This window comes from Neolamprologus brichardi, chromosome 18 (assembly GCF_056152115.1).
Source record: "Neolamprologus brichardi isolate AB-2024 chromosome 18, ASM5615211v1, whole genome shotgun sequence".
NCBI lineage: Eukaryota > Metazoa > Chordata > Actinopteri > Cichliformes > Cichlidae > Neolamprologus > Neolamprologus brichardi.
The window spans coordinates 11,670,036-11,684,430 of record NC_142121.1 but is presented as its reverse complement, the minus strand read 5'-3'; the positions used below and the strand labels follow the sequence as shown (position 1 = coordinate 11,684,430).

Sequence of the window (14,395 nt, the reverse complement as noted above, 5' to 3'; positions counted from 1 at the left end):
AAGCATGTACAAATTCTAAAGGACGTAGAAACTCCAAAACACATTTCTAGCGTTAACTGAACTTCCAAAACAGAGCTACCTAGATCACTTAAATTACACAATTGAAAGCATATGTGTATTGTTTGTGTATTTATACACAAGCACTCACATATATTCAAATAATTAAAAAAAAAAAAAGTTCATTTACCTGTTACTACCACACACCAAATCCGGTCGTTGGTACTTCCTGGCTTGTGTAGCCACTAGGTAACAAAAGCTCAACACTGCCCCTAGCATCCTGGAGCACTTCTGTTTTGTACGTGCTTCGGACTTTGTAAGTGCTTCAGAGTTTTTATGTGTTTTGGAGTTTTTACGTGCTTCGGGGTTTGTATGTGCTTTGGAGTTTGTACGTGCTATGGAGTCTTTACCTGTTTTGGAGTTTGTACGTGCTTTGTCTCTAGGGGCCACTGTAAATATACTTTTATTTATTCACTCCACATAAAATGTAATAAATATAATACATATAATACAAAAACCAACTATTCACAGTTCAACTTTTAACTATTTAAATTGTCAGCTTTTTCCTTTTAAACAAATTTAAAGTGAAACAACACAAAACACTGCAAACCACAACACAATTAAATATAAATGTGAAAAAATATGAAAACAAAAAGAAGATGCACATTCTCTGTCATATGGGCCTGCATGAATAAACTTCTGAATCCTTTATCATCCGCAACTGAAAATAGTTGTGGATGATCACTATACCTTTCTAATGTGACGTTGTTGTCCCTGGCTCTCTTTCTCTCTCTTTCCCTTCGGCTCTGTTCCTGTGCTACTGCGAGTGTAACTACCGGCCCTCCCCCCTCTTCCCAGCGCAAAGCACAAGGCTCACCTGCGGAGTGAAGCGGAAAAAAGTGTGAGAGAGGGTGCAACTCGCGTTGTTCACTTTAAAGAGTCGGCTCTAAGAGCCGTTTCGTTCGCGACCGACACATCACTAGAGCTGTCTCCAAAAGTTGATTCTGTTCATCTGGACGTAGCGTTGTCTGGGAGAAACGTTTCGTCACTCATCCAAGTGACTTCTTCAGTCTCAGCTGACTGCAGGTTTCCCCAATCTTATAAACAGTACATTTGCATAATGACTGAAACCAGCCCACTGAAGGAACAATGGGCTGTGAGGTCAGTTCCTTAATCATAATAATTAATAATATAATAATATTTAATTTAATTATGATTAAGGAACTGACCTCTGTCGGGATGAGAAAATTATTTTACTGTTACTATTCGTAATCATTATTATTACTGTTGCATCATCTATGATTTATTATCACTTATGAGTTATCATCATTTGATTAGAGCATTTATTGAAACTGTTGATGTTACGTTAAAGTTTGTATTTCAGGTGTTAGCTGAACCACATAATAATCTTTTATTGCAGGTGCAGCTCTAATCATGTTATACACATATTGCATTTTTGTGCTAATTGCAGAGTTGAAGCTCAGTTGATAATGGTCGGAAGCTTCGGTCAGCGTGAGTTTGATCGATCAATTGGAATACCTACTGGGCTAATGAAGGATTGCCTACATGCTTACAATTCACCACATATTATGCAAGGAGATAATAAAGGCCTGTGTGCCCTCATGTTGCATTGAAGTCTGCCTGGCAACACATGACTCAAACGGAGTCAGGGAGTTTTCTTTTGAAATGTCTTTTGTTTGTTGAGTAAGGTCATGCACTGAGGTCAGGACACACAGGGTGCCTGCACACACACACATATAGTATTTAGATAGATACTGGTTTGCTCGCAACTGCAAGGTGTACCTGCATATGTGACAGTTTAATTCCACAGATAAGTGAAGTGAAATAACAGGACACATCTGGCGATAGGGAAGGAACAAAGGAAGGAAATGCTCTTTTTTAGAATATGTCCTAGGATCTTTGGAAACTTACTGGAACTTATGCTTGTTGATTATCTGCTTGTGACGCACTATTTTAGTATATAGATGACACCCCACGTATTGTTCGAGGAAGATCGAGGCTGTGTGACTTCGTGCTCGGCTTCCCATATATATATATATATGTTTTAATAAAATCATTGTTTGACCCACTATGGACCTCCAGTCGTATGTCTCCACCTCAAATTACGAATCAGGACACCTCACAGCCCATTGTTCCTTCAGTGGGCTGGTTTCAGTCATTATGCAAGAGTGTGAGGGTATGGACAGCTACACAGTCCTGCCTGTTCACATTTTATTCTGTAAAAACTAAATTTCCACTGCTTTTATGACCTTTTTAGTGGGAAGAACATAGCTAGGATTTAATGATTTAACAAATCTTTTAAATCCTTTGTCCTCTACAATGCTAAATGGCTGGGAGTCCTCAATCACCATGCTAACCAGGTTTTATCTATTTGAGATTGTTCTCCTGAGGAAAGACAGCAAAAACAAAGCACAAATATAAATATCACACACGTAACTTATTACAGTTGTATAATATTGTTATATCATTTAGTAACATTACTGCATGCTATATTATCATGACATTTGATGGCTCACCTGGTCTTGCTCCACAATCGGTGTTCCCCTTTTTCTCATGCAAAGCTCTGTAGTGCCTAAGCATGGATGAGGTGTTGTTGTTATATCCCAGCTCCCTGGCACATAGCAAACACTTCACCTTGTACAAAAGTACAGACAGCTTAACATAAATTGTATTGCACCATCAGTATTATGAAAATACATCTTCTGTAGAAATTTATATAACTTGTTGGGAGGAATAAAATCAAAATGTTCCCACCCAGGGGAGGACATCCTCCTCTTCTTAGCTGGCTCCATTCTCTCCTGACTTTCTCTCCTAAACCTCCAAACTCTCTCCAAACTGTCTCCAAACTCACTAACCGCAACTCTCCATCAAACACCCACATTTTGAATGAAGTCTGAGGGGTTTATATCGCTGTCATAGCTCGCGGCAAAGTTCGAACCACTTCATGAACCAGTCACGTGGTACCGCCCGGCAGCGAGGCTTCGGACGTCATCATTTTTAGCTCCTCCCATAAATGAAGCAAGCCTCGAACGCGCATCGCGGAAACGCCCCCTAAATTACTCGACACAAGCTTTGAAGCCTCGATACAGAACGTCACATCACTATGTTTTGGTAAAGCTTTTCAATTAAAGCATACTAACGCTAAGTCGTCATGAAATAGCGTCTGGTATTGTAGCTCAATTGTTTCGGTGTGTTTAAAAGCCGATGGACTATGTGAAAAGAGAGGGGGAAAGAGAAGTTTATGCCCAGATGGACCCTGCTGTTTTCTCACTCCTGATTCTCTTCACTGCTGAGAGCTGACCGTTTAGCTGCAACTGCTAACTGCCCGTTTCTGACTATGCCTACCAGGCACGTGCAGAGGGGAGCAGGGCCGTGCAGAGACGTTTAAAGGGGCGGGTGCTCAAAGTTAATTGAACCAGGCTGAATAACAACAAAACACATTCATCAAGAATCTAATATGGAATCGCATCATACTATATCACTGTTGTGAGGTGGCGACAAGGCAAAGCAAACGTAGCCTATGTTTTACCTGATGGGTACAGTGTTGCTGTTGAGGGGTTTCTGCTGCTCCTGTTGCTGATGGTGCTGGAGGGCAGGGCTGTGTTGATCTAAGACTGTAGACATTAAAAAGTCCATAGGAGAGATGGTAGCTGATTAAATAAGTGTCATGAGATAATAACAAAATGCAAAGATTGGAGACAGCGCTTGGAACCATAAGGCAACAAAAAACTGTGAGAAATAAATTAGGCTCTGCCTGTGAATCACTCTTTGCTTCTCTTCTTCCTTCCATCCCATCATTTCATATATCACTCTCCACTTGCTGTCTATCTGAGAACAAGGCACAACTTGCTATTGCAATAATAGAGAGATAGAGACGTTTTGGCTTCATTTTTGGGGAGCTGTCGCATCGTCCATGTTTTCTACAGTCAGTGCTACAGACCCATGACAGCCTTACCCAGTGAGCTAGCAGCTATGACCAGCACTACTTGTGCAGTTAATAAAAGGACAGGTAATGTTTGTCGCGCTGTTGCACACACAGCACGCTCATTTGTTTCAGTTCGTCAGTTGCCACAAGACAACTTACCAACATGTACGTAATAATGTATTTTGTAACGTATTCCGTTACGTTACTCAATGAGAGTAACATATTCTGAATACTTAATTACTTAATATTACTTACTGGATTACTTAATATATTATCATGCTTTTTTATCAACTAATGAATGTCCTGTGTGATTCATTACTATTACTGAAGGCTACTCAATAGCAACTACATTTTTAAATCTTAATATAAAATGAGTAACAGTAGGTGGACATTAGGTAAGTAAGGCTGCATTTTTTGCAGCGATCTCGTACAGAAAACTATTACACGCGTATATAGAATAGGTCCGCAGCTCCGAACCGTAGTAAAGGGGCCTCTGGCTAACACGTCGGTTTCCGTGTCAGGCTCGTAGCCGAAAACTAGCTTTACTTTGTTGTCTTGGTCAACTTTGCTGGCGAGAGACAGAGAGGCGTTAAAAGGCTGCTCCAGCAGAACTTATTGTTTCGGAGGAAAACAGGAAGACAGTGTACACTCGAGCAGGGGCGATTTTAGCCCAGTTTTGGAGGTGCTTCAGCACCCCCAAAATGAATCAAAGCACCCCCAAAGATGTCTTACTTTTTTTTGAAAATATTTGCTGTTTGTGGGACACACTACTAAAAGTATAAAAAGCATACAGTACTTAATTGAGATGGAACATTTTAACAACAAAAGTATACATAACCCCTCCCCCCTCCCAAAATGGTTTGTTCCAGCTCGGCTCTCTCCTACTCGCTCTAGCGCCGTTGCTGCCAGAGCGATGGTGGCTGAGACACAGCGGAGCGGAGGTGGAAGTGCCTGGCTTAAAACAGGACATATTAGTTGCATTTAACTTTCAGTTACTCTTTATATAGTTAGGTAGGAGTCAGACCATGTTTCTTTTTAACTGAAAAACATTACACCAGATAACCTGCTGTGTTGAAAATAGGGCTGCCACAATTAGTCGACTAGTCACAATTACGTCGACTATCAAAATCATCGACGACTGATTTAATAGTCGACGCGTCGTTTGAAACTTGGTAAGATCACAAAAGACGCAGGAACAAGTAGTAGAATTTAAGAGTGTAATAACGGACTGAAACAGAAGAAGGCAGCACTGCATGTACAAGGATGCCAGCTGCCGTTAAACCCCAAAGAAGAAGAAGGAGCTGTGTCCCAGAATTCATAGCGCAGCCCAGCTCAGTTTCCAACAATGGCGGCAGCTAGTTAGTTTTAATATTACTCTTATTATTCTTTCTGGCTCACAAAATAAACGTTTAGCATATTTTCAGGCGAGAATGTAGCTGTGTAAACCTCAAATATCTGCTCAGTTTATCAAGACACCACATATTTTCAAAAGCGCTCCGACGTTTTCGGAGACGTCTGTTACCCACTAGCTTGATAGCTAGCCGGGGGCAAGGCTCAATAGAGCCCGTGAGAACACCGGACTCCGGCAAATCGTTTTCAAACCCACTGCGGTCTTTCGCTACTCAGGTTAAACATATATAAGTCACTTAGATAACTTAAAAATGTTATTGTTTGGCTTTTTTTAGTATTTTATTTGTTCCTGAGTAAATCGGTTAGGCTGAGATTAAAGTTATAATTTTTACATAGCTGAATAAACATCAAGCCTACAACTGATTATCAGAAGTGTGAGATGCTCGAGAATGTACTCCGGTGTCCTGTTATATTTTAGATAACAATGAGTTTATTAAACTTCACCGAAACAATCTGCAAATTTCATTCAAATTTAATAAACTATCATCTTGTCTTTATTTTTAGTTAGCACATACCTTAAACACTTAAAGCTGTAAGCTAATGATAGTTATATGAGAGCAGATGCATGCTGGTGCAATAAGCTGTACGCTGTACATCCAATGGATGCATGATCTGATTAGTCGACTAATTGCAAAAATAATCAGTGACTAGTCGACTATCAAAATAATTGTTTGTGGCAGACCTAGTTGAAAACATGTTTTCCGACGATGTTTGCTCTGTAGTAAAATTAGCAATATTTGACTGCCCTGTTGATCTCATTGAAATGTATACAGCCTATTTAAAATCTAAAACTTAAAATTGTCCGTAGCCTGCTGTTGTTACCACTGTCCTGTTTGAAATGTAATGAGAAAAACTGGTTATTTTGCCATATGTGCATGTGCCGATATTGAACCCAAGGTACTAACTAGCTAACTGACTGGATGCCCATTAACCTTATAACTAGGGATGGGTACCGGTGTCCGGTGCCACGATAGCACTGGTTCTGACATAAACGGTAGTAACCAGACCGAAAAGCAGCGCACATTTCGGTGCTTTATTTCGGTGCTTTTTTTTTCCTGAGATGTGATACACTTTAGATTCTAGCCAATCATTTTACGTTTCTTAGGGTAGTAGGCGGGTCCAGGTACGTACGTTCTTTTAGAGCAGAGCTACAGATTAAAATGCCCAAGGCGAAGCGGTCAAAAGTCTGGCTGTACTTCACAGCAAAATAGACTAAGCAGTCTGCAACAAGTGCTTTAAGTTGATACTGTGACACTGTCAAAGGAGGTAACACCTCAAATCCGATGAAACATCTGGCGACGCATAGCGGGTTTTTTTAAAGCCGAGAAATGCGCCGTATTTGATAGCTTGCTGCGAGACCTCACACCGTGCACATCTACTCCGGGTGTGGTGCCTGTTATCGGACCCGGAGCCCTGCTAGTGTAGCAGAAATGATGACGGATGATGATGGCAGCAGCAGCCATTCTTCCCTGCGTGAGTAGCTTCATGTTGTTTGTGTGTAATTTACGTTGAGTAGGCTAACCACGTTATTACATTAATGCATGTAAGGTGAACTAGCAAACACCGTCGTAGTTACATGCAGCTGTCTTCTTGTTTGATCGCAGATACTCCCTTCACCCTGGCCAAAAAGGCTAAAATGACCAAAGAAAAAGTGGAAAACAGTTAAACATGAGAGGTTTTTGGATAAAGTTTGTGTTTTTTCCATTGTTTAAGCACTGCTTCCAGCCAAGAGTGATACCATATATGCCCCATAGATGCAGAAAAGGCTAACATTGTTATCTTTTTACAAAAAACCAGCTAAACATGAGAGGTTTTTGGACCAATTTTGTGTTCTCCATTCTTTAAGCACCGGTTTGAGCACCGTTTAAGCACCGGCACCGTTTCAAAAGTACCGGTTTGGCACCGGTATCGGATAAAACCTAAACGATACCCATCCCTACTTATAACTCCTGTTGTGTGTGTGTGTGTACAGATTGTCAGTCCAAAGAGGAAGAGAGGAAAGAGGGGAACATGAGGACAAAGTACAAGATCAGGAAGTACCAGGTAAGAAAACAGACAGGGAGTACTAACAGGCAAAACAAGAACTGTTAAACTGGCAAAGAAAAAGAAAGACAAACAACTAATACAAACAACTCATACAATCTGGAAGTTGTGTTCTCCCTATATTAAAGCTGCTACACAGAATCTGCAAAACAAACTGGGTTGTCAGCCCTGGCACTGCATTACCATATTGAGCTTCAGTCAGAGGAAGTCACGGTTGCCAAAGACTTTATAAAGCTCAAGAGTGAGGCTGGTGCCATTCCAGATATGTTAACATTGTACAATCTTCTGGATAATCAGATCTTCCCCAAACTGAAAACTGTTATTCAGGTTGCCCTAACAAACCCAGTTAGCAGCTGTAGCTGTGAAAGGTCTTTTAGTGTCTTGAGTCAGCTCCATACCTGGCTGAGAAGGACCATGGGTCAAAGCAGACTCCAGCACCTGGCTGTGATGTCAGTTGAGAAAGAGATGCTTGAAAGACTTGACGACCAAAATGTGATAGACAGATTTACCAACCTCAAGGTGAGGCGACATAGGTTAAAAGAAAAGAAAAAATCTGCAGAGCCATAGTAGTATCTGCAGTAAAGATATTTTCATACATTGTATACATTGTACCAAAGGCCAACCCATATGGAAAAGATATATATAAATCTTATAAAGTTTGTATCTGTCTTGTGTGAAACTTGTATGAAAAGCATACAAGAGTAAAAACAGATATAAGATCCCTTGAAGAATTATATAATGAAACTTGTATGTTTTGGATACTTACTAAAACAATATATGAAAGTAATGAGAAAGTGGCCACTTTCATGAGTAAATCATGTAAGCCTTATATGAAGTGGCCACTTTCATGAGTTAAGTCATATAAGTTTTTACTATTTCTTTTCCATATGGGAAGTGTCTCCATTTTCTAATAATATTTTGTATATTTCAAGAACTCTTCTATTTTTGGAGTGTATTTTTTATGTATCTGTATTGTATTATACATACACATTAGAAGTGAATCTCTGTCCAAAAAAATTGCACACAGTTTACTTTTTACTCACTATGAGCATCATTTATCATTTTCCCCCAGTAATTAAGGTTAGGATATGTATTTTTTTTAAATTTCCAATCCATTCTTCTTTGGCAGCATTTTAATAACCTTGATCAGATTTGATGGTTTTGTTACAGACTTTTCAAAAAAGTGTTTTGCTATTCTTTCAAAAATGTGGGGATTAAATTGTGTTAAAATGTACAAAACAGTGATGTCATGTTTTGTGACGAGGACCCAGGCACAGAGAGACTTGATGAATTTAAGAAACTTATGATTTAATAAAGAAATTTGCAGACTTGCACAGAGAGGGTAAAATTATGATGACTGATAATGGAGATGAAGACAACAGATGATGAGGACAGGGAGGAACAGGGGTTTAAATGCACCAAGGAGGCAGTCAGAGAGAACTCGGGACAACTGGAGGCATTTAGGGGTGCAGGGACTGACAGAGACGGGGAAGAAGTCTCATTGTGATGAGTAAAGTTTACCTTGCCTGGATGGGCAGCTCTCTGGGTGCTCAGCACCCCCAGAGCTCTGATCCTAGAATCGCCCCTGCACTCGAGTCTTAATAGCTTACTTACAACTGGGCTCGTCACTCTTTTTTGGCTTCAGTGGTTATTATTATATTCACATTCTTCCAGCTCCCGTTTCTGCTCGATGACAGCTCGTACTTTTCCACTCGCCTTTTTCTCCCTCCCTCGCTCATAGATACATAACGTGTATGGCAGTCCATTCTCCCTGCAGCACGGACTACACTGCCCATGAGGCTACATTCTTTAGGGCTATGCCTGTAACACTCTGCTATTGCCTTCATATTAAATCATTTTAAAAAATATTTCTTCACGTCATTATGAGACTCGAGATTGAGACAAGGGCATTTGAGCCTCTTAATGCGTGTTTTGTTTGGTTTCCACCGGTGTGGAATTACAAAAAATAGAGAGGGCATAGCCTAACTGTGAAATGCACTACACACAGGCACACACACGCCCAGGTCTTTGTCTTCAGATGCCAAGTTTATTTATTGTTGTTTGTTATGACCGACCACAGTCTGACAGCTGTCGGTCCCAGCTGATCTCCAGCCCTCCTCCGCTCCTCTCCCATCTCACTATAAAGGGGAAGGAAACCATCATCAGTCCAAAACGCCATCAGCTGTTCTCACCTGCGTCTCCAGCACTGCCCCGTTGAGCTCACCGCACCACTCCTCCCCTGTAGCCGCGCCCGGGACCACACCTCCGCCACACTAACATATTGTAACCGAGGACAAGGGATGAGTAAACGGGGCAAAGAAATAAATTGATTATTTATTTATTACATGAGTTAGACATACAAATTCCCAGTCATTTCCAGAAAGGACTTACAACATGCGCGACTGTGCAGGGGCGGATCTAGCAAAGTTTTGCCAGGGGGACAGGTAGGGCATTAACAGGGAAAGGGGGGCACAAAGAAATACTTTTGTTTCTTATTCTCATTTAAAATGTCTCGCTTTTAATAAATAATTATCTGAATCTTACAACCAAAGTTTTTATCTGATTTAACATGTATAGAAATCATACATATACATATACCAACAAGACAGTGTACATCACTTTTTTCATTTACAGGCTTTATGGCTTTAATACCTGGTGGGCCGGTCTCTAGTCAAAATGCCCGGGCCGATTTATTAATTTTTTGTCCCAGTCCAGCCCTGGGCACAGCACACAGTGAGTTAATCTGAGAAGGTGCATTCAAAAATAAATGGCCGGGCCAGCGCTGCACATCGCAAATTAGCTCGCATAGACACATTAATTGTGCCGCTTCTTAATGATGGTATCTTAGCTAACAACCCCAACTACCAGATTCAACTTGTAATTGTCTAAAAATAACTTAGCCTACCGGTGAGAGGGACATTTTTCAAGCGATGTTAAAATTTCCACATCCCAACACTTCAAATGCTTCAGGAGCTATCTGCTCAGCACAGCATCAGCACCACGGAAATACATGGATACATCCTCAGACTCGAGACAGAATTCACAATGTGTTTTCGGGACTTTCAGGTGTATGGACCAATGTTTTCTTTTCTGATCAAACCAGAAAGCTTTAATGAGCAGCTGGATTTGTCTCGCATTAACTGGTTGAGTTAATGCCAGTTAATGTGACATCGAAATGCAGCTGCTTGAAATAAAAACCTTGACTCTGTGGGGGTTAGAGTTTGCAGAACTACGAATGCAGCTGGAATCCACAGCTGTGCGTGTTCATGGAGCTTGCATTTTCACCTGCTGGACATCACTACCTGACCTTATTGAGGCCTTATTGACAGTATTTGGCTCTACATATCTGTGTGAGCAGATTTTCTCTCACACGAAGAGTGTCCTCGGGTAGCTGTCTGAATGCTGGACACTCGGAGACCTGTGTCTCTGAGTGGGAGACCAGAGATCACATTAAGATGTGTACCCCTGTATTAACAAACATGCAATATTGGCCCAGTTCATTTTTCTTATCATTGTTGTGAGGAAACCATAAATAGCATGTGCATTTCTGTTGTATAGTTCATTTGCTGTTATGGAGTTCTTGTTATGGATAAAAAGTGTATTTTTTTGTTTCAAAATAGCTGATAGCTAGTCGCTGAAAGCTGCCAACATCTGCGAAAAAATATAATCCTATAAAGTTGTTCCATAAAATGTGTAACTGTTAATATAGAGCGTTATTAAATTTATTGCTAATGCGGTCATATGGCACATTGACTTCAAAGGAAATTTTAGATGGCACTCTTCAACAGAAAGGTTGCCTACCCCTGTTCTAGTCTGTTTCTGTTACTGTTATTTATACTGGAGCAACTATAACCCACATAATTTCCTTAGGGATTAACAAAGTATGCTGATTCTGATTGTACATGTCCAAAGCATTGCAGCCTTGCCTCCTTAAGTTTGTCTCCAAAACACTTAACCTTCACGGTCCCTCTGATGTAATCATTATTAATCTTATTCATTCTAGTCACTTCAAGTGAAAATCTCAGCATGTTAAACTCCTCACCTCTTTTTATCAGTGCCACTGTCTCAGAACCATACCTGATAGCAAGTCTCACTGTCCTCATGTAAACTTTATCTTTCACTCTTGCTTTTGTCCTTTGTCCACAAATCACACCTATTAGTGAGTTAATCAATAACAGGTGCTTTTACTGAGTGATGCTGATTTTTGTTTTGTAACCATGGTTGAACTTGTTATTAACTTGGTTATTATTACAGTATATGTCTTTTATGGTGGTGCCACGTATTGCAATTGAAAGCCTGTAAGTGAGCCTGTAAAGAAAAACGAGTCGAGTAGAGAGTTTATCTTTAACCACATCAGTAATGAATAACTAATTTTTAGGTTTGGCTAACTCAACTGGTTCAACAAACCAACATGATTTACTTTGACCTGTGAAAGCATAATTAAGTTTAAGCAACCTAATATTAATTTAGAATTTCTGGTAATATTGAGTTGACAAATTACATTAGTTGAGTTAATCTAACTTACTTTTTTACATATATCCTACTCACAATTATCCATGCAAATATAGCCATTTAAATTATTCCAACTGATGAAACAGTTTATTGCATAACATTTTCGAAGTAATACACTTCTGTGTCATACAACATAAATCAAACATTACAGCAGCCCTTTAATTATAAATGAGTGGGCAAAAACAATAATGTATTTCAGTACAATTCCTCCACAAACCTCAGTAACAAAAGAAAATGTAGCATGTTTATTACCTGGACAAGGTGTGTTGAATCAGAAGCTAAAACATACCAATTCACTTCGTTTTTCTTACTCCACAATGGTGTCTACAACTTCTGATTAACTGAACACACCAGCCAATCAACAGTGTTTAGTTATTAATAGAAACAAGCAGAGCAGTGGGGCCTGATGACCGACTTTGAGAACCACTAAAGGTATATTAAATAAAGCGGCAAATATATATATATATATATATATATATATATATATATATATATATATATATATCTATATATATATATATATATATACATAAAAATCACATCCTTCTAAAATACCTCAGAAAACTAACATTGCAACGTAAGGCAATTTGTTTTTGCAAATCTGCTTATTATTAAACATTAACTTTAACCTATCAACTTGGTAAATATCACAGAATCACAGAATGTTCTTTACTTGTTTGGGGTAGCTCAGATTGAGAGCGTATATAAGTCCCATCATTAAGGCACATGCTCTGGGCACATCAAGGTCTTCCAGGACAGCTGTTCCTTCAATCACAATTTTAGCGACGGCTGGAAGAGACACTGTTGCACATCTGGTGACTACGATCTTTACCACTTCTTCTGAGAACTGTTCTTCACCATCCTGGCAAGTAGGTTAAAAAGAAACATGTCGGTATTTTATGTGCTATTTAAAAATATAACACAAAACAATGTGCGATTTACCTACCAGCTGTTCTCTGAAGAGATCCTCTTCTTTCTCTTTCAAATACACCATCAGGCAACGGATTGCGACCTCTCTTCTTGTTTCCACCGAACTCTGGAGAATAAAAAAAGTTTACTAGGCGAAAAGTCAAACATATTACATTTATAGGACTAGCGTTTTGCTAATTATTGATTTAATTTTTGTTTTTAACAAATAAACAATTTAATTTTTATAACTTGAATTAAATCTGTTACATACTGCCCTGCTTTCAATGCACCCTTTGCTAGCAGTAGGATAAGGTGAGTGAAAGTAAATGTAACCTAGATTTGGAGACTATTTCAAACAGTTTTTGTTGAGTTCTAAGGACTATAAAAGACTACAAAGACTTATCGAGGTTTTTGAGTTAACAAGTTATTTTAACTATAAACCTTCTCTAAAACACTACAATGAAACACTGAAAAGATGAATCCAAAATTCAAAAATTCAAAAATAAATAAATCTACAGACTGTAGTCCAAAATTGGAAAAATTGTGTCATATCCAAATGTGTGAGAGAATTTTCTTTTTAATTATTTGAAGACCACTGTTGACATGCCACAATCCCACACTTCACATTATGCTTACAATTACAGAAGGTAACGAAAGCAAGTCTTGTGTGCACACACACAATTTTGTTTTTTCTTGCTAGGTCAACTAACTTTAACCTCAGGCATATTTCACATTTGAGCTTAAAATATCAATACATTTGATAGAAATACTTTTACTCACATAAATACTCTGGCATAAATTCACCACATTTCACTCTGTCAGTAATTAGTTATCTCACCCAAGACCGTCGAAACACAAATTTACTCTGACACCATGATAAAAATGCAGGCAGCTGCTGACTGGTTAATTTGAACATATACAGGTTCAAATTGAACATGCTCTGCTGTCTGCACGGTCTATCTGCTAACCAAATGCACCCTGACAAGTGACAAATTTTAAGTATAAGTGGAAAAATTGACAATGTACTCTGTATTTACGAGGAACGTTTGCTAGCTAAAAGAAAGCTAGCTAACAACTTTAACTTTAGCAACTTTACTATGCTAAACTATGATTAAAACCATCAAATTTAAAGTGTACAAATATAACTTGTAATTAATCTATTTTGAAATTCAATGCTTAGTTAACTCACCGAACACAGTCTAGGGCATGGCTATTCAACTACGAAGTTAGTTGGGCCAGATTTTCAAACCGAGGAATTTATCTGGGCCAGATTTTTTTTTTTTTTAAGCCAGTAAGCAGCAGATCATGATCAATTTCAAACCCACACAACTGTATTGAAAAACAAGTAATTTTTTTATTCCTTTTCCCCTGTAAATCTGGTGACCTCTCACAAATGCACACCAAAAGGTCCATTTAAAAAAAAGGGAGCTATAACTAAACTATTTTTTGCACATTTGAAATAATAATAATAATAACTAAAAACATTTTGATAATTCCCTTTCAAATTAAAATAAATATTTCGCTGACCACTCACTTTTCCTGCCATGGATGGAGCCCCATTCGTTACAAGTATACAGA

General features: G+C 39.0%; 1 protein-coding gene across 1 annotated transcript; it reads right to left on the bottom strand.

Annotated features, from left to right (window-relative positions):
• Positions 1-12,429: 12,429 nt before the first annotated feature.
• LOC148097689 (uncharacterized) lies at positions 12,430-12,953 on the bottom strand (the record flags this gene model as incomplete). The annotated part of the gene is made up of 2 exons (XM_087831316.1): positions 12,430-12,770; positions 12,855-12,953. Coding segments are annotated over 2 exons (306 nt in total), but the record flags the coding sequence as incomplete, so codon positions are not given.
• Between the last annotated feature and the right edge of the window lie 1,442 nt (positions 12,954-14,395).